The sequence below is a fragment of the Lissotriton vulgaris genome, chromosome 3_2, assembly GCF_964263255.1.
Source record: "Lissotriton vulgaris chromosome 3_2, aLisVul1.2, whole genome shotgun sequence".
Taxonomy (NCBI): domain Eukaryota; kingdom Metazoa; phylum Chordata; class Amphibia; order Caudata; family Salamandridae; genus Lissotriton; species Lissotriton vulgaris.
The window spans coordinates 293,528,002-293,549,490 of record NC_141690.1 but is presented as its reverse complement, the minus strand read 5'-3'; the positions used below and the strand labels follow the sequence as shown (position 1 = coordinate 293,549,490).

The 21,489-nt window shown below is 44.0% G+C and overlaps 1 protein-coding gene across 1 annotated transcript in view; it reads right to left on the bottom strand.

Annotated features, from left to right (window-relative positions):
- The window catches only part of LOC147725735 (uncharacterized), a 567,397-nt gene that overhangs the window by 121,121 nt on the left and 424,787 nt on the right, over positions 1-21,489 (bottom strand). The window contains exons 9-10 of the mRNA XM_086964485.1: positions 18,458-18,534; positions 18,240-18,328 (exon numbers count right to left, since the gene is read on the bottom strand). Coding sequence (XP_086820611.1) covers positions 18,240-18,328; positions 18,458-18,534 — 166 coding nt within the window. The remainder of the gene's footprint in view (positions 1-18,239; positions 18,329-18,457; positions 18,535-21,489) is intronic.

The following is a 21,489-nucleotide window of genomic DNA, read 5'->3' as shown; positions in this document are numbered from 1 at the left end:
AAAATATCCCTATTTTTCGAGGAAAAAATTGATATCATTTATAAAAAAATACTGGCCAAACACCCCAACAACACAGAAACGCTTCACGCTCCCTGTCCACAAACCAATACTGAAACTTTCATTAAGATTCCGGAAATCTCTAAGGATGAGATAAAATCCTTATTAAACACCACGAAAACAGGGTCCCCTCTTGACCTTCTTCCCCCCAGAGTGATGAACATGCTCTCCACCTACCTCAGTCCCTCTATTCAGAGAGTCCTGAACCTCTCCTATACAGAAGGCAAACTTCCCCAACAATGGAAAGAGGCAGTGGTGAATCCTATTCGTAAAAATACCACCTCCCCATGGACAGAACTCTCCAACCTCCGTCCCATCTCCTTGTTGCCCCTCCTGAGTAAATTGGCCGAAAAACATGTTAACATCCACTTGTCCAGGTTCATTGAGGCGACAGGGGGCCTGGACCACTCCCAATCTGGGTTCAGGCCCAACTACAGCACCGAATCTGCTCTCCTCACTGTGACCGATAACATCAAGATGTCACAGGATAGAGGAGGCTCAATGATTCTGGTGCTGTTAGACCTGTCGGCCGCATTTGATACGGTGTCCCATAAGATCCTCACGAGCCGTCTACAGGGTGTGGGCATAGGAGGTCAAGCCCTCTCTTGGCTGGAGAGTTTTCTGTCCGGGCGCTCACAATCCGTCAGCCTGGGACCATACCGCTCTGCTTCCAGGGTGCTCACGAAGGGGGTGCCACAGGGCTCATGCCTAAGCCCCACATTGTTCAATGTGTACGTGGCCCCCCTCGCTGAGATTGTGAGAAAATATGGATTCACCCCGGTGTCTTACGCTGACGACACCCAGCTCCTCTATCCTTTCCATTCCTTCAACTCCAACGTCAGGGACAACTTTGCAGAAGGAATGAGGGCCATCTCTAATTGGATGGCTGTCAACCGCCTCCAATGCAACGTTGGAAAAACGGAGCTAATGCTTTTTGGGAAAGCATCCTTACTGTGGTCCCCCGACTGGTGGCCCCTTGACTTGGGACCAGTACCCACCCCTAAACTTACAGTAAAAAATCTAGGGGTGAAACTGGATCGGGACCTTACCATGAAGGAACACGTGAATGCAGTTGCTGGGTCTTGCTTTCACACCATCGGCCTATTAAGAAGAGTCTTCCCCTACCTTTCTGACAGCTACAGAAAGACCCTAGTGCAGACTATGGTGATCAGTAAAATTGATTACTGTAATGGACTCCTTATTCAAGCAAATGAGAGTGCCATAAATCGCCTCCAAGTAGTCCAAAACACTGCAGCAAGACTGGTTCTGAATGCCCCTCCCAGAACTCCCTCTAAACCCCTGTTGCGTGAACTGCACTGGCTGCCAATAAGACAACGCACCAAATTCAAGATCTGCTGCCTTGTCCACAAGTGCTTGTTCGGGAAAGGTCCTGACTACCTGGTCCAAAAGCTACCTGTCTATAAACCTGACAGAGCCTTGCGGTCAAGCAATCAACTGCTACTTAAAACCCCTCTTGTTAAAAAAACCAGACAAGGGGGCAGAGCATTCTCTTGGGTAGGGCCCAAGCTCTGGAACAACCTCCCAGCTGACCTCAGACAAACCGACAATCACTTCTCTTTCAGGAAGAAACTAAAAACTGTATTATTCCAGGAAGACTAAATACTCCTAAACATCAGTGTTCATCCTCATTCTCTGTTCTATAGCAACTACTCCATCTTGCGAGCAAAGCGCGGAGATACCTCGTAAGGGGTCGATTCTTGCGCTATACAAGAACATAAAATAAAAATAAATAAAGCGAAGATGGGAGGAAAATCCTTCCGCTTTTTGGCCACGAAGCTTTGGAATGCCCTGCCAATTCAGCTACGTATGGAACCATCTGAAACAAGATTCAGAGCCAGACTCAAAACACACCTATTTCCCAAAAACTAATCCCCGTTTGCCTGTTCTCTTCCTTTAGGTGGATTTTGCATTTGCAGTCAGCGCGGGGACACACAGTTTTGTGCAGCCAGGCGCTTAATAAATGCTTATTATTATTATTATTAATCCCAAATCGTGAAGCAGTTGAATAGTAGCGTGAGTGTGTTGCACACACTGGCTGTATGAGCTGGCTTTTATGAGCCAGTCGTCTAGATATGGGAAGACATGAATATGTTGTCTTCTTAAGTGTGCTGCTACTACTGCTAGGCATTTGGTAAACACCCCTGGTGCTGTTGTAACTCTGAATGGGAGCACTTTGAACTGGTAGTGCTGCTCGTCTAGCACAAATCTGAGATATTTTCTGTGCGCTGTGTGGATGGGAATATGGAAGTAGGCGTCCTTGAGATCTAAAGTGACAAGGAAGTCGTTTAGTACCAGAAGTGGAAGGACCTGTTGGGAGTGTGACCATATGAAAATGATCCGACTGTATGTAAATGTTTAGAGGTCTGAGGTCTAGGATGGGTCTTAGAGATCCGTCCTTCTTTGGTATTAGGAAATATAGGGAGTATACTCCTTTGTTTTTCTGATGCTCTGGAACTATTTCTATTGCATTTTTCAGCAGGAGGGATATTACATCCTGTCTGAGCAATGTTAAATGTTCTTGTGACATTGGACGCTGCTTGGGTGGTATGTTTGGGGGGGCGGGGGGTAAATGTTAGTTCCAGACAGTGACCTGAATGAATTGTTTGGAGCACCCACCTGTCTGATGTGATGCTTTCCCAGGCTGGCAGGTATTGGTGAAGTCTTCCCCCGACAGGAGTGGAATGGCTGGTGTTAACTGCCCTAGAGGCAGTATCTGCTGCATCGAGTGCACACCGAATAGAGGTGTTTGTAATGTTTTTCCCCTCTTGGATAAGTTTGTTTGCTCTATCCTTGTACCTGTCAGGGAGGTGTCTCATTAATGATTCTAACTCATCATAATGTGCCCTGTCGTATCTGGCTAATAATGCCTGTGTATTTGCGATACGCTACATTTGCTGCTTGAGACGCTGTTCTTTTCCCTGATGCGCCAAGTAGCTTAGACTGCTTATCTGGTGGTGGAGCATCACCCGATGTTTGTGAGTTTGCTCTCTTGCGTGCATTGGAAACTTTAAGTGAGTCTAGTGGTACTGGACCTTTAGTATATGCTGGGTCTGAGGGGGCAGTTTTATATTTTTTCTCTATACGAGGGTTTATGACCCGAGTTCTGACTGGATCTTTGAAGACTTCAGGAGCGTGCGTAATAACTCCTTTAAGCATTGGTAAAATGGATGAGAACCTTTGTGCATTATCAAAGGTATCCATTAGGAAGTCTTCTTCTACAGGGTCTGTGTGTATGTCTACCCCGTAATATATTGTGCAGCCCTGTGGATTAATTCATTAAACCCTATAGTGTCTTCTGGTGGGGAAGGCCTTGAGGGGTATAAGTCATCCTGAGGGACATTTGGGACATCTGCGGTGGTATAATCATCCCACGGGTCAGGTGATCCTGTAGGTGTGGCCGGATCAGGTATATGACCCCCCTATATCATCAGAGCTATCATCCATGTTGTCATTGTGTGGTATGATAGAGGATGTTGGGGAATGCTGTGGTATGGGAGGATGGGGTGATGGTACAGGTGAAAGAGAAGGGGATGGCAGTCTTAAGGGGGAGGTAGCCATGTCCTTCTTCTTTGAATGCGGAGCTGGAGCTAGTGTGTCCAGAGGGCGCTTTTTTGAAGCCAAAATTACCTGTCCAGTAATTGGATCTTTAGTTAGAGTCTTTTGAGCAGGGTCTGGGGAAGGTAAATCCTCTGCAAGAAGTCGATCTTTTGGTGCGGAGGAAGGTTTCGGCACCGAAGCGGTTTGGTTTCTTGACAATGTCCTTTATCGGGGAAGCAGGAGTCTTTTTCGGCTCCGGAGCTTTTTTCGGTTCCGATGATTTTTTCGGTTCCGGTATGGTTTTTGGATCCGATGGTCTTTTCGGATCTGGTAGTTTTTTCGAATCCAAAGCGTGTTTGCTTGTTTCCGACCTGGGTTTCAGTGCCGAGGTAGCGGAGGTAGCGGAGGCAGGCTTCGGTGTCGATTGTTTAGATGGCGACGTCGAAGCTGATGTTGTCTTTTTTGGTGCCGATGTGTGTGCGTCGGCACCGCGGGAAGGTCGACTTGAGCCCGAGTCGCCTGAAGGCTTCAATAGCTTCTTAGCCGGGCCCAAAGGTGGGCCAGTAGAAGCAGTGTCTTGGTGTGCACCCGAACCCGAGGGTGTGAACGGAGCCTTTTTTGGGTGTGTCGAGGAAGGGTTAGGGTTGACGGTCTTACTTACGACCCGTTGAGCTGGAGTAACTTCTTCGACATCGGAATCTTCTGCCTCAGAGTTGCTCTCTACGCCATGTTGTTCTGGGACATTGACGCCCTCCTCGAAGATGTCGTCTGGAATCGGAGCTGAAGATCGAGCCATTGTTATCTTGGCTCTTCGGTCCCGGATCGTCTTTTTGGAGTGGAAAGAGGAACAGGCGGAACAGTCTTTAGCCTCGTGCTCCGGGGAGAGGCAGAGGTTACACACCTCATGAAGGTCGGTGTGGGGAAACTTCGACCCACATTGAGGACACTTTTTAAATGGCGTCCTTTCTATGAGCTGGAGTCGAGGCCTTGTTAGGCCCGAAGGCCGTCGACCGGAATCGAAGTGGAGAAGGAGCGTCGACTGGAAAAGCTTTCGAAACTAGATTCTAGAAGCCGGTGAGGATTGCGCACCGAAGGAAATTGGTTCCAACACGGAGCGCTGGAAACACATCCGAGCCCGGTGGCGGAAAAAAACAATCTGGGGATGGAGCCAATGCCCATGCGCAGTATCATCCAAAGGAGGAGTCACCTATCTCGTGACTTCCAAAGACTTTTCTACAACAAAACAAACTGCAAACATCCGGGCCCAACACTAGGTGGCCATCTATGCACAATGTGTAATCTGCAGTTCAAATATGCCTCGAACAGAGTATTACTGAACTTTTACTTTGCTGCCTTGTCTGTCTTCATGTCTCTCCCAGGTGTCGAATATGCTACTTACCAGTATGCATCTGTTCTTGGCATGTAGGGCTGCTGACATTCATATCTGTGCATAGATCGCCGCCTAGTGTTGGGTCCGGATGATTTCACATTGTTGTCCTGGAAGAGTCTTCGAAGTATCACGAGATAGGTGGCTCCTCCCCTGGACTACAGTGCGCATGGGCATCCTCTCCATCCCCAGATTGTTTTTCGCCATTGTGGCAGAGATGGAGTGTAGTACTGTAAGTGATGACCATGCTAAGAGTAATTCTGAGTGCTGCAGCCGCTACAGGCGCCGGGGAGGATGGCGGGCGATATGAATGTCAGCAGCCCTACATGCCAAGAACAGATGCATACTGGTAAGTAGCATATTCGGTTCGAGGCATGTGGGCTGCTGAATTCATATCTGTGCATAGAATATATAGCAGTCCCTCCATTAGCCGCGGCTGCCTGTGCCAGCTGCAGCAGTCTGAAAAAGTGTTTTTAGAACAGCCTGTCCTACAGCTGCCTGCTGTTTGAAGTGCACATCTACGCAGTAGTGTTTAGTAAACGTGTGTATGGTAGACCATGTGGCTGCTCTACAGATTTCCTCTAAAGGAATGTTACCCAGGAAAGCCATGGATGCCCCTAACTTTCGTGTTGAGTGGGCTCTTGGGGGAATCGTTACTGTGCGCTTGGCCTTTTGATAGCAAATTTGTATGCACTTAACGATCCATCTGGCTATACCTGCTTTTGAAATGGGGTTGCCTTTGTGTTGTGGTGAGAAGGCAACAAACAGTTGTGTTGTCTTCCTGAAATCTTTTGTCCTATCAATGTAGTACATGAGAGCTCTTTTGACATCTAGTGAGTGGAGCATTCTTTCTGCCACAGAATCTGGATTCTGGAAGAAAACTGGCAGTTCTATAGTTTGATTTATATGGAACTGTGAAACCACCTTAGGCAGAAACTTAGGGTTAGTGCGCAGTACCACCCTGTTGGAGTGAATCTGTATGAATGGCTCTTGGATAGTTAGTGCTTGAAGTTCACTAACTCTTCGTAGCGATGTAATTGCTATTAGAAAAGCCACTTTCCACATTAAGAATTGTATCTCGCACGAGTGGAGAGGCTCAAAAGGTGGACCCATCAGTCTGGTAAGGACCACATTTAGGTTCCATACAGGTGATGGTGAGTGTCTGGGAGGAATAACTCGTTTGAGTCCTTCTAGAAAAGCTTTGATGGCAGGTACCCTGAGTGTGTCCAGCACTGCCAGGATAACCGTCTCTGTGGAGTGGGCAGGTCTGAAGCCGGCTTGATTAGGCTCGAGGTGACAGGAGGATTCGATGAAGTTTGACAGACATCGGGTGACATGGGCCTCCATTAGTTTTGAAAAATACGGAAGGAGGGAGATGGGGCGATAATTCAAAGGCCCCAGGGGATCGGCTCCGGGTTTCTTACGGAGGGGTACTAAAATAGCCTCCTTAAAAGAACTAGGGACAATACCGCTGCTAAGTGACCCATTCAGTAGGGGAAGAATACAGTCAGGTAAGTTGAGGCAGATGCTCCGCAGCACAGATGGCGGGCAGCAGTCGTTAGGGGAGCCAGATTTTACACGAGTGACGAGTTCCGCTAGTGAGATGGAGTTTAAGGCAGGAAAGGTGGTGAGAGTCAAGAGGTGGTCAGAGGAAGTGTCCAGTGGGAATGGCTGGGGAGGCGGAGGGTTAGAGTTTTTGATTTTGATGATTTTTTCCACAAAAAAGGAATTGAGAGTATCGCATGCCTCTTGAGTGGGGGTCTGAACTGGGAGGGTTCTGTCATCTGTAGTGAGTTCATTCATGACTCTGAACACCTCCTTAGATTTGTCGACTGCTAATGAGATCCTGTTGGAGAAATGTTCCAGTTTGGCTAAGCCAATGGCAGCTTTGTATTCTTTACGCGCAGCCAAGTAGGACTGTCTGGCTGAGTTGGAGTAGTCGCTTCTCGAAATGCGTTCTGACTGACGTGTTTTTAATTTAAGATGTTTAAGGTCATCAGAAAACCACCTATGAGAGTTATGATGCCTAGTGCGGGGGAATTTAGTCAGTGGGGCAAAGAGGTCGCTGGCCGACCTCAGCCATGATCCAATATCGTGTTCAATTCCGTTGATGTTATCAGAGGAGTTATGGACTGGGCGGGTGTCGGTCAAGGCCGTGAGAAAGCCCTGAGAGTCGTATGCGCTCCATTTTCGCGAAGAGCCACCAGCCATCAGAGGAGCCGGGGTCTGGCCGGCGACAGTGATGGTGGTGTCGACTAGATGGTGGTCGGACCAGAAACAGGGGGATATATCTGGCAAGGACAAGGCGAGATTATAGGTCCAGATCTGGTCCAAGATATGGCCCTTGTTGTGAGTGGGTTGGGTGACCTGTTGGGTAAAATTCAGACTGTTAAGAGCCTCAAAGAGCTCTGTGGCATGGGGACCAGCATTGGAATCATTATACCAATAATTGAGATCACCGAATAGAGCGACGCTGGAGTGCAGCGTTAGCAGATTGGCCAATTGTTCACCCCTAGTTACAGAATACTCCTCAGACAGCAAACTACAGGTAGAATTAAAAAAACTAACTGCTCTTTGTTTTGTCCCTCCCGAAAGTGTAGACGAGTACTACACTGCCATTACAGAGTCTGATTATTACATTGCAAATGAGGATAAATTGGCACCCATTCTAAATTATATGGAAGACACATGGATTGGACACCTAAGCAGATCGGGTCGCAGGAGGAAGCCACGTTTCCATGTGGAGTGGTGGAACTGTTATTCGAGTTGCTTACAGGGAGAGGCAAAAACAAATAATGCTATTGAGGGATGGCATAACTCCTTCAACCATATAATTGGTAAACCCCACCCTAATTTCTACTCTTTTTTGGAAACTTTGAAGAAGGAGCAAAGTTTTCAGGAAATTAGAATTTCCCAAACTCTTACAGGTAGTCTAAACTCACGAATAACTCAAAAAACAAAGGAAATGTCTGAGAGACTATTGGCACTTTTACAACAGTTTACGTTGTGTGTGGCTCTAGATTACCTGGAAAATCTAGCTAACATTCTTAGTTTTTAATTATCTTTTACACATTACTTTCCTGCTTTGCTCAAAATTTATATCCTCTCTAAATTTAATAGGCTATTACATTTTTATAAATTTTTAAATTTAAAAAAATAAAGTCGGGTCTCCTTACTTTTAGTTGTCTTCTATTTTCTTTTTTCTTCTTTTTGCAAATTTAAAAAACCCTTAGTTGCAATCAATCCAAAAAACCAAATATTCCAAGTTGTTTCTTCTTTCCCTTTTGTTTTAAAAATAATCCACTCTTCATCTTTAAATTTTTCAGATTTTTGATTTATAAAGAAATGCATTTTTGAAATATAATAAAAATATTCTGTTCTTCTCTTTTCACAAAAATTGTTCCAAAAAAAGCTTCTTCAAATGAGTAAGCATGACTTTCAAAAATATTTTCTTTACTGAAAATATGTTTTACAAAAAATAATTTAATTACAAAAGCAAAAAAGTAATCCATCATTTTTCAGATTGGATTTTTTTAAATTCACCCATTTCCTTTAGCATATTCTAGAAGGCCACAACATAATTTTCAAAAACTGTAAAAAATTCCTTCTCAGTTTGGAAGAGATATTGTTTTTAAAACACAATAGCTTATGCATCTTCCTTCACTCCACGACATTACTTTTTTATCAAAAATATCTTACTAAAACGCAAAGAACCATATATTTTTGGATTAAATAATGCAAAAAAAATCACATACCATTTTCATAGTGCACTTGTAAAAGTTTTTTTACAAAAAGCACTCCATGTGTAAACAAAAAAGTTATTGTTTCTTCAATATTTCATTTATCAAAGTACAACGTTATAACAGTACTATAATTTAAATCATCTTTATAATCCTACTCTGTACATTTCGTCAAATTATTAACATTTCACTCTGAACTCTGCTTATACATTTAAACTATTGTCATCAAAAGACAAAAAGGATAACTCTCCTAAATATTTCCAACAAAATACCAACACATTTTTTTGGTAAACCTTAAGTGGAAGAAACCTACAAATCCCTTTCAAACCACGTGATCCCTCAGAACTTTCTTAAACAACACAACAATTCCTAAAATAAATTATCCTTACCCAAGAAACTTTATAATACAACTGTTTACTTTCAAAGAAGCTTTTTTCAACAATTATCTAACCTCTTTTTTCTCTTTCGTAAGTGAAACAAAAACAATCGATAAATTCAAAAATGCATTTTTTTACATTTCTTCCGTAGCGATAACAAAAGTTAAAAACATAAACATCTTTGCTCATTTTTTCAAATAAAGACAACTTTTTCAAAACAGGATAAACATTTCAAAATTTTTTCCCCCAGACCCGACATAGGCATACTCTAGTTATACGATTAGCGACATGCTTTTTTACGTACATTACATCATTTACGTATATAGCAACCTCTCCTTATCCTTCCCTTACAATATATGTATACCTTTTTAAATTAACTACTTAAAATAAAGTTTAAAATGTTTCCTACCTGGACGCAGATCAGCTTCCAGCTGCTTCCACCTTGGATACTCTTCAAAATGGCCGCTTACGCTCACGTTTACGTCGTTACGTAATTGGATGCTGCTACGATAAAAAAGGGACTATTTTATTTATTAATATTTATTAAATTGTTTTTGATTTTTTTCATAATGTTTCCCTTATATTAAAAATATGGAAAAATATGTAATAAAATCAAAATATTACAAACAAATTTTCTATGTGTTTAAAATAAAAAATAAAACATTTGAAACAATGTTATCGTCTTTTTATTTTATTCATTTTAACATGCATTACTTCTTTTTCTCATTATATATTTTGTAAATTTTTATATTTGTCTCCTTACCTGTTTTCTGTTTCCTTTTCCCTTCTTTATATCTTCTTTCTTCTTCTTTCCAACATTCTTTTTCTGTTCCGCGGGACATATAGCATCTAACATGAAAATAAAAGAAGGACAATGTTTGCCATTGGATTCAATGATAAAACGTGGGAACCAAATCTTTCATTAATTTTATCTATAACATTCTTTTTTGTAAAAATGTATTTGTTTTTTATTTTAACTTTTATGTTCCATTTACATAAATATGTATACATTTAAAAAAAATATATCGAACCATTTTTTAAATGTTAAATAAACCCAAAATAATCTTTAAAATAAATTGTTAACTTTAATAATAATAATAATATTAATAATTAATTACTTTAAAAACTATGACTAAAAAAACTGTTTAAAATAACTCTTTAATTATTTTGCACATTGCCTTTTATAAATAATAAAGTTTATTAAAATTAATATATTTTAAAGAAAAAATATAAATAAAAGAAAATATATTCTTTCCAAAAATAAAAATAGTTTTACATAATTTACATAATAATACAAATTTATTGATCTTCAATACATTTATACTATTATTTAAAAATACTTTAAAAAATACTCTAGTATAAATATTTAATCAAAATAAAAATAATAATAAGAAATATTTTTGCAAATACTAAACTTTATTAAATGCCTTTTATTTTTTTTTAAATTACCAAAGTATTTTTTTGTAATATTTTGTATCATTAAGATTTTTAATTAATTTAGATTTCATATATTTAAAATAATAATACTTTAAAAAATACTCTAATAGTAATATTTAAGCTAAAAAAAAAGATTAATTACAAATAATACTCTAGTATTAACTTTTACATATAATGCGTTGTAAAGGTACATGCTTTGTAAAGGTACTTGCGTTGTAATAGTATGCGTTGTAAACGTATGCGTGGTAAAAGTCTTTACGTTGTAAAAGATGCATGCTAATGGTATTGCGTGGTAAAAGATGCGTTGTAACAGTTGTATACCGCATGAACACTCGTGCTGGAAGCGAGTGTTGTGGTCTGAATTTTTGTATCAGCAATTGAATGCTGTTGATCCTCACTGAATTTGGCTGTGCTTTGGCTGCCAGAGTGTTGATTGTCGCGCCCAAGTACTGCCGTACGTGGGCGGGCTGAAGGTGGGACTTTGGATAATTTAGTGAGAATCCCAGGCTGTGAAGTAGGTGAATGGTGTGGGACATGTGGGTGGCACATTGCTGGGCCGACTTTGCTTGGACAAGCCAGTCGTCCAGATAAGGGTAGATGTGAATATTTTGTCTCCGTAGGTGTGCAGCCACTGTCGCTAGGCACTTGGTAAACACCCTGGGTGCTGTTGTTCCTCCGAAGGGGAGAACTTTGTACTGATAATGTTGATCCTGAAGGGTGAATCTGAGATATTTTCTGTGTGACCGGTGTGCCGGTATATGGAAATATGCATCCTTTAGATCTAGTGTTGCGAGGAAATCTCCCTGACTGAGCAACGGTAGAACCTGCTGTAATGTGAGCATATGAAAGTGTTCTGACAGGATGTACTCGTTTAGGGGCCTGAGGTCCAGTATGGGTCTGAGGGACCCGTCCTTTTTTGGGATCAAGAAGTACAGCAAGTACACCCCTGTACCTCTTTGTTCCACAGGCACGAGCTCTATGGCTCCTTTTTGCAGCATGCTGACTACCTCCTGCTGTAGTAACTGTATAGGCTCTGCGGACATAGGACGGTGTTTTGAGGGTATGTTGGGTGGAGTGGATGTTAACTCCAGACAATAACCGTGCTGGATAAGCTGTCTCACACACCTGTCTGTGGTGATGGATTTCCAGACTGGCAGGAACTGTTGTAGTCTCCCCCCGACCGGTGTTGTATGGTCGGGGGGCAGTGACAAGACGTCACTGTTTGTTGGTGGCGGAGGATCGGGAATTGTTGTTTCCACGACCTCTGCCCTTGGTGCTGTTTCCACGGTAGCCACCCCTATTGGTCTTGTTGTAGGTGGTCTGCGTGCCTTCCCTACTATATTGTGCCTGCTGGGACACTTGGCCTCTGGAAGCTCCTCTATTGTTGTAGCGATAAAAAGAACCACCCCTGAACTGCTGGGACTGAAGAGCTCCCATAGACTTTGCAGTCTCTGTGTCCTTTTAATTTTTTCCAATGTGGTGTCCACTTCTGGGCCAAATAAGTGATCAGGGTTAACTGGTTGATTGAGTATGGTGGTTTGTATTTCAGGCTTGAAGCCGGAGATTCTCAGCCAGGCGTGTCTACGTAACATAACGCTTGTATTGAAATAAGTTTTCCTTCCTGAATTAGCATTTCTGCTGCCTCTTTGTACTCATCTGGCAAGTGTTGTAACAGGGTTTCAAGCGTATCATAATGAGCCCTGTCATATCTGGCTAAGAGCGCCTGTGTGTTGGAGATTCGCCAGACATTGGCTGCTTGAGCCGCCACCCTTTTCCCCGAGGCTTCTAGCACTTTTGACTCCTTGTCAGGGGGAGGAGCATCACCCGTGGTTTGCGAGTTCGCTCTCTTACGAGCATTGGAGACAACTAGCGAGTCCAATGGCAACTGTCCCTTGATATACGTAGGGTCCCCAGGTGCTGGCTTGTATTTCTTTTCAATCCTGGGGTTTACCACTCTGGCCCTTGTGGTCTCCTTAAAAATGTCTCCAGCGTGTTTCAGGACACCTTTTAGCATGGGTAGAATCTTGACAGTTCTCTCAGAGGTTGAGAAGGTGTCAAATAAAAAATCCTCCTCAATAGGGTCAGTATGGAGTTGGACATCGTGATTTTTTGCTGCCCTCTCAATAAGTGCGTTGAACGCAGCCGTGTCTTCTGTTGGTGATGTCTTAACAGCATAGACATTGCTGTCAGGGGCAGTTCGTGGCTCCCCTGGGTCAACAGCGTCTGTCCAGGGTTCAGTGTGGTCTTCTGGATCAGTGTCGATAGGATAATTATATTCTTCATTGTAAGCATCTTTTACATCCACATCTGAATGTGTGGGTGAAGAAAAAACAGGCTCACGTCCATATGGCTGCAGAGGTTCAGACAGAAGAGGTGACGTTGCTGAATCCCTCTTTTTCTTTAATGGAATCTGATACAACTCCATTGGCTGTTCTGGGACGATCTTTTGCTTGTGAATGGAGAGTCTACCAGTTTCAGCGTCAATGAATTGCCTCGGTTGGTCTTCCTGGAGAGGCTGTCAATGCTTTGTGGCCTCTTCAGTAGATGTTGGCTTTTTCCCCATGGACACCTTCTTGGCCGGGTAGACGCCCGTGTGTTGGGCGAACGCCTTAGGCGTTACCGGTGGCGGCAGTATAAACTTTATCGGTGCCGACGCCTTTGGAGTCTTGCTGACTGGTTTTGGGGACGGAGCGGCCTTCGGTCCGACAGCTATCATTTTTTCCTTTATACGCTGCAGCGAGTCCGACACTTGCTTTGAAAAAGAGGCGGATGGTTGTGTTGACTCGACGGGATCTTTAGAACCACGGTGTGTTTTGTGCTCTATGTCCTTGCCGACTTTTGGTTTTTCGAGTCGACACTTAGGATCGGTAGCGTCCTGCGCTTTGTGTCCTTTATTTGTGTTAACGGTCTTCGGCGCCGACGCCTTTGGGTCGATGTCCATGACCTTTTTCTTCGGTGCCCCGGATTTCGGCTCAACACTCTTTAGCGACCTCTCCGGGTCGATAGCACTCTTCTGTTGCGTCAAAGCCGACGGTCCAGAAGCTTTCGTTCCGATCAAAGTAACTTGCTCTTTCGGTTTCGATTTGGTTTCCAGTGCTTTTGGTTTTGTGGTCACCGATGTTGTTGGTTTCGATTTCGATCGATCAACCGATGGCTCTTTAGAAATGTCCGTAGCCGGGCCTTGAAGCGAGGCTGTAGAACCACTTGTTTGATCTTGGGTAAGGCCTTGTGGCGAACCCTCGACCCTAGCCTTATCGAGTGTTTCAGTGTCGGCCCCCAAACCAGCGGTTGGGCCTAGCTCCTCGCTTGAGCTATCGTCTACGGCCCCAATGGCCTCATCGTCGTCTCCTACCTCGTCGACGACTTTGTTATGTTCAACCATCTCCTCATCTTCTGCATCATAACTGGAGTCAACCTCCAACGCAGGATCCGACTGGATCTCTTGAACCTCCTGCTCGACCCCGTCATCGTCTTCAGCATCGAAGATGTTCACCGTGTCAGGCGCTGTCTGCTGGGCTTCCTTCTGCGCCGCGCGTCGAAGGCGAAGAGTTTTCTTGGACCGGAACCGAGAACAAGCCATACAGCTGGCTTCATCGTGATCCGGAGACAGGCACTTGTTGCACACCGGGTGGACATCGATGTGCGGATACTTGGAGTTGCAAACGGGACACCCTTTGAATGGGCTCCATTCCATTTCGATCGTCGATAAGGCCTCTGGCGCCGACCGGGCCCTAGGAGCTGAATAGCCACACGGCTATTCCTTGACGCCCGGCTCGAGAATTGAGCTGGAACGAGTACTCGGCACCGATTGCAAAGACAATACCGATGATACCTATAGGTCTTTTGGCCAAAAAGAAAGTTTTCTATCGATTCCGAACTTGAGTTAGTAAATATAATTCCGAACCCAATGGCGGAAAAAAACAATCTGGGGATGGAGAGGATGCCCATGCGCACTGTAGTCCATGGGAGGAGCCACCTATCCCGTGATACTTCGAAGACTCTTCCAGGACAACAATGTGCAATCATCCGGACCCAACACTAGGCGGCGATCTATGCACAGATATGAATTCAGCAGCCCACATACCTCGAACCACTCTTTTCAGGTTAGCCTTAGTGGCGTGTTTTATCACATGTCTGCTTTATCTGTTTTCTCCCACTCCTTTAATTGTTTGGCAAGGGGATTTGAATTTAGTTTTAACCATCCTTATGTCTTCACTAATTGACCCAGCACAATATTTACTACATTTGTTTGTTGGCTTCCTATCCTTCTTTCCTCTTTCTCACTCCACTATAGAAGAGGAGAGATTCCATGGATTGGGCCTCAGGAGTGCTTGATCTTAGTTCATTGACTGCACAAGACAGACAGAGTGGATTTGTTGGTCCCGGGAAATACATGGCGGTTACCATATATGCAAATTAACATTGGGACGCTTTGTGTTTGAAGATTTGTTTATGCTTTGTCCAAAAAAGATCCTCTGCAAGAAATGATGTTATTAGTTGAGAAGGGTGAGAGCCCCCCTCAAAAGATTAGCACAATCCTTGTCAAGGTGAACCACAAAAGTCTCTAAACCTGTGCTTAACCCTCTGGTATCTTGACAGAAGCAGTCCGATTTAACGTAGAGACAATGTTTAAGTTATTTATGCAGCACTGTAACAGTAAGAACGTGAAAAGTCAAGAATAAGCCCAAACAAATGTAGAAAAATAGAAGATACTTTATTAATTCCAATGACACCAAAATTGTGTGCAGCGCCAACTGGTGGCGATAGATTGATATAAAAAAATAACGTAAAAAAAAGACAACGCCTCAAGGTCACCAAGTCAACTAATGGACAATATAGATGCTTACTTACAAAAATGTAACACCTCCCAATCTACTCAATCTTCTGAACCCAATCCTGTCCTTACGGACTCATTCGTAGCTGAATCGTGACGCGCAATGGAGCCGGATTCCGACCGAATGAGTATGATGCACGATTCGGACAGCCGCATTGACTTGGTCTCAGAAAGACAAAATGGCTGTCGGAATCAAATTTGGGGGGACGTAGCAGGCCCCTATTCACCCGGGAGCTCCAAATCTGTCACGCGGGGGTGCCATAGGTCCCCCTGATCCAAGTATGCACACTGTGGCTGTCAACATGGGGTGCCTGCCACAGGGTGTATGCGTTTTGCCACCCTCCCCTTTTTGCTATGGGAGCCAGTGTACGCGTCCAGCATAAAGGCTCCCATGGAGTTTGATGGGAGTCTGAGCGAACCGAGTCCATCATCATACAGATGCATCGTACTCTCTCGGTCGGACTCCCGGAGCACGAATCGCTGGGAAAACCCTCTGGATCAGAGTCATAGGGAGGGCTTTCCTAGTGAGCTCGTAATGTGTGCAGTTCATTAACAACTATGTATATTTTGTTGTGGGTTAATAAAAAATGTCATCCTAAAGCCTTTCTGTTCGCACTACTAGCACCCTGGCAAGATTGCCACATAATTAACTTCACTTTGCTTTCTCTGAATGAAAAGTGAGGGGAGTTTGTAAACACCAATCCCCGTGTTAAAAAATAAGCAGGAATATGTCAAAAGACATAGCCTGACAGTTGACCTCGGTCTGTGCAGTGCAGCGAATGGCACAAGAAAAATACAGAATTTTAAAGTCTCTTTACGTATTTATTGTTCATGCACAATCCACCAGAAATCGTCTTGTGACTCACTACTGCATCGCAACCCACAGTTAAGGAAACACTGATTAATAACATCCCCATATACATTTAGCAACCATAAGCACACAGACTCAGTGCTACCCCATCACAATTCAACCTGCGTCCGCTTTTCCTACAATATTCCTTTCCCTCCCCCTTCTCCTTTAACATCCTATCTGTCTTTCTTATCTTTACTCCCAACATTTACTTTAGGTGATGCCTGGACACATGGCCTCACCAGCTACCACATCAAATATCACTGATTCAACTGGACCAAAAAACACTCTACATCTGTCTCCCGCCCTCACGTGATACTAGATTAAATCATCAACAGTACTGGTAGGATTCTTCTAAGAACACTCTGTCAGAAAATAGAGGCCTCTAATCTCCAGCTCTCCCGAATGGCAACCAAATTCAGATGAGACACGCCTGTCACTGTTAAAGATTTCAGGAATCGCTGTTAAAGTAAATGTAAATGTAGTGGTACTTGTATAGCGCACGAATCACCACGAGGCATCTCGGCGCTTGTACGAATACCGCTGTGGGACCCTTCCTGGCCTTTCCCTGTGAAGTGCCCACTCCTGGGCACCCCCAAGGTGAAGCCAGGCATCCACAGCGTTGTTTGGGCCGTTGTGGAGATTAAGCAAGCTATTGCCCAGAGTTGCAGAGTGGGACCCATGATTAGAGTAGGCACCGAGGCGAGAATTATCAGGTCCGAGGAAAGTGAGCCCAAGACCCGCCGAGGCAGGGAATTGAACCCTGGTCACGGGCCAGACCTCTGCATCAGGGTCTGCCGCTCTAACCATTGAGCCACACTTCTCCAGCACTCTCCGTCTTTAGCATGAGCTAAAAGCCATTTTGTTCTTGGCAGCCATGTTAGTTAGCCATGTGCTCGTCATGTGCTTTCTCCCTCTTCCAGAGCCTTGCACATGCTCAGAAAGACCTGTGGCTGCCAGAATGCACCTGCTCCTATTGTAGAACGGTCAGGCTATTCTTACTGAGATAATCAGTTTAGTCTCTCCCCCCACTCTGTTGACTAAGCAATTCTTATGTATCCATATATGCAATTGTGTGCACACTTGTACTGCCTCCTTTTGAGTCTTTATGCTAACTCAGCTATAAACTGGCTATAAAAAGCCCCTGTTCTCTGTACTGAGGGTACTGTATGACGCAGTCTCCCTCATGTGAGGTTATTAAATAAGTTTTTTTTATATTGCAGCCTCCGTGCCAATCTCTTCTTTGTTGGTTTAAGGACCAGGTGTATCAGTGAACCCCTTAGAAGGTTTCTATTTCTTCATCACCACTCTGAACTCTGTAAGGAGAGTGGCCTGCCACAGGTCAGGTTGGTACCCATGAGCCACCAAAGCAAATGCTGCATCTTGTCCCTAGAGATCCGAGTGAAGTCGGAGGTGCATCCTTTATGGCGGGACTTTCGGGATCCGAGCTTCCACTGCAGGGCCTGCATGTGCCATCTTGCATTTGGGATGAGAAAGGTGCACAAGGTCAAGAGATCAAGAAGACTCATAGCAATCCTCACTGTAGACCAGGACTGATCCAGAAACAGTGGGATCATTGCTGCAATGCCCGGGGACTTGCTGCAGCAGAGGAAAGACCTTGAATGCAACCGTGATAAGCCTAAATTAGTATGCGTCTCTGAGTGGGGCACAGGTGGGAATTTGGCTCGTTGAAGGTGTTAAATGGGGAAATAAGTATAAAAAGTTGTAAGGTAGAGAACTACAGACACTGATGAAAGATACAGTATGGGGACTAATGCATGCATTAATGAGAAGAGAGGAGGATGGCATATGAGGTATCCGAGAAATCAGGACAGAGTGAGACTGAAGTAACTGTTATCAGGAATCATTGGTACAGTAAAAGGGTTGAGAAGCAATAATGACAAAAGAAAATGAATGTTACATCTTTTGTAATCCTTGTTAACATTCAACTGTTCTTGTCCTGCAAGGAGAGATTTTTTCAACTTTTCCATCAGCTTACCTATGCTCAAAGCACAGAGCTTCTTCTGCGACCGCCAGTGCTGCAGTGAGCTGCTGCAAGATGCTCTTGGCTGAGTTGACAGTTGTAAGCTGTGGAGAAACAAACGCAAGACTGACAAAATCTAATGAGAGAATACCATGTAAACAATAAGGATATTCTTAGTAAATGAGAATGGAAATTGAAACCCAGAAGAAGAGCAAACACCCTTTTCTTCATACCCGGCACATGTTTTCGAGACTGCTGCCTCCAAATTCAAATTCCAGAATGATAAACAATTGATCATCTCCAAACAAATCTAAAAAAGAAAAGATGAATACAATCTAAATACACTTCATAAGAGCAATATAACATATCTATAGAGATAAAAATATCGTGTATATATTACAATTGCGATGCACAGGAATCTAAGACGAGAACATTCCTGGCAGGCCTGTGCATTTTGGGTGGCTTTCACAAGTCTGGTTGTCTTGCAAGAACGAACCTCCAGCTATGTTAAAGGATCATGTATTTCAAAGAGTTTTCCACTTTTGGGTAGACCGAGATCTACTGCAACAGGAGAGGGGAGGCCGGCCTGCTGATTATGAGGGTCGCAGAGCTCGGATTCAAAAATCAAAGCGGTGCACAATATTCTTTTTACTTGTGAATTTTAACGCCTTAAGCACGGCGGCGGCCACATAGATGGAGCTCGGGTCTGACCTTTGGTCATGGCCTGTGATGATCCCCTGGGCAAACTTAGCCTTCTGTGAACATCCTTCATCCCCAATGTCTGACGCAGTCTGCAAACAATACACCACCTATGCATAGACACAGTGATGTCATTCATAAGATCAATGGAAGAACAAAAGTTACTTATCTGTACACTGTGGTTCTCCAGTATTGGTATCTTTCATAGATTAACATGCTTGAATCGTTCCCCGTCGTCGAAGTGGGAGTCCCACGGTACATAAAAATAGCAATATATATGCATAAAATAGCTACATCATAGCTAAAAGAATAACAGGAAGTAAAATTACTAGGAGTTAATAGAAAAGGCTGCAGGGTCTGGCAAGGAGGCTTCCTGGAGGTGACCACTAACAAAAGAGGTAAGTTGGGTTCTTGGGGATGCTTGACACCATTGGTTGGGCACCCAAGGCCATGGGGAGTGAGGTGAAGGGGTGTCTTCTGGCGTTGGATTTTCTAACCAGATCGCGGGACCTTACAGATTGAGGCTGCTGGCGTCGGCTTGAAGCCCGAGTTAGGTCAGGGATCACCAGATCCTAAGTCAGGATCGCTGGGGTGACCTCCTCGTGCTATTGGGCCACTCGAGCACGCACCGGCGGCGTCAGATGCAGAGTGGTGCAGAACCGCAAAGTCAACTGGATCGGGGTTCTGTGTTTGGAGTCTTTGTTGAGCCAGTCCGGTGATTACAGGAGACAGACATATGTAGGTAATCTCTATTTACCTATTCTTAAATACCGAATTTTACCGATTCGGTATTTCCCCTTTAAAACCTTCTCACCTGCTCTGCAAAAATCTTTTGCAGAAGGCATGAGGGCTGTGTCATGTTGGATGGCTGAGAATTGCCTACAATGCAATGTGGGCAAAACAGAGGTTTTACTGTTCGGGGAGGCAGCAACATTATGGTCCGGGGAGTGGTGGCCCACAGAATTAGGACCAGTTCCTGTCCCAAAGCAGACTGTCAAAAACTTGGGGGTACTATTCGATCAAGCCTTGACTTTTAAACATCATGTCAACCAAGTTGCGGGCACCTGCTTCAAAGCCATCGGACTTTTGAAAAGGGTGTTCCCCTATATACCCGATGGTCACAGGAAAACTTTAGTCCAGGCACTAGTGATCAGTAGATTGGACTACTGTAATGGCCTTCTTTTGTCAACTAATGAAGGCCAATTAAACAAACTACAAGTAGTCCAAAATACGGTGGCGAGGTTAGTTCTCAATGTACCATCTAGAACTCCCTCCCGCCCTCTACTAGCCAAACTTCACTGGTTACCAGTGCGGCAACGCACGAAGTTTAAAATTCTGTGTACCATTCATAGGTGTCTGATTGGAAAGGGCCCCAAATATTTGACTAAAGCTTTTCTACCCTATGCACCAGGCCGATCACTTCGATCGAGTAATCTTCACCTATTACAGGTCCCAAAAATAAAAAAATCTCGCCAGGGAGGTCGTGCTATGGCACATACAGGACCTGTCCTTTGGAACTCCCTTCCCATTCAACTGAAACTCATTACCAACCATTTATCCTTTCGCAAAAACCTCAAGACTCACCTTTTCTCTTCCAACTAATCAGTTATGATTTACTATTTCTGTTCATGATCAGGCATGGGTCAAATGTACTTGTTCCATCATAAGCGCAGAGATATCCTTTCGGGGATCTAGTCAGGCGCTATAGAAGCACATAAATAAATAAATAAATAAATAAATAAGAATAGGTAAATAGTATGTAGGTAAATATTCTGTACATTTTACCGAATCGGTAATATTCGGTATTACCGATTCGGCATTTACCGATTCGGTAATTCCCATTCATTCAGATGGGCCTGGAGACCCATAGCAATGAATGGGAAGCCATTCACTATTACCGATTCGGTAAATACCGAATTGGTAATAGGGGGAACATATTCAAGGGTGGCAGGGTGTCACATTGACACCCTGTTGCACCCCTGAATCATGCATGTGTGCACATGTGGCACACATACATTCCCTAAAGGCATGTATGTCTGCCACATGGCACTTTTAAAAAAGCACAAAATTGCTTTTTTAAAGGTTTTCGATATTTACCACCAACTTGTAGTTGGTGGTAAATAACGAATCCTTAAATTAAAAATGCACTCACTTGAGTGCTCCCTACATTAAGGATTCAGTAATTTACCAATTCGGTATTTTAAGAATTTGGTAATTTACCGATTCCTTAAATTACCGATTCGGTAAATTACCGAATCCTGAAATCCAGCCACCTACATCTCAAATCCCTAAATACCGTTCGGTAACGGTGAAATTTAACGAATTTCACCGTTACCGAGCGGTATTGGGCCACCTACATTTGGCCCAGAGTCTTCAAGGTCAGTGCAGGGCAGGTCCTCCGGGTTGTGGGGGGCTGCTGGACATGATGCGATTTCCGCTGTAGTCAGGTCGGAGTCGGGACAGGTAGGTAGGTTTGGCCAAACCATTTTGTGTCCTCTTCTTCTTCCCGGGTCAGCACAGCTCTTTGGTCCGTCTTCCTTCTTCCTCGAATCTGAGGAGGCAAGGT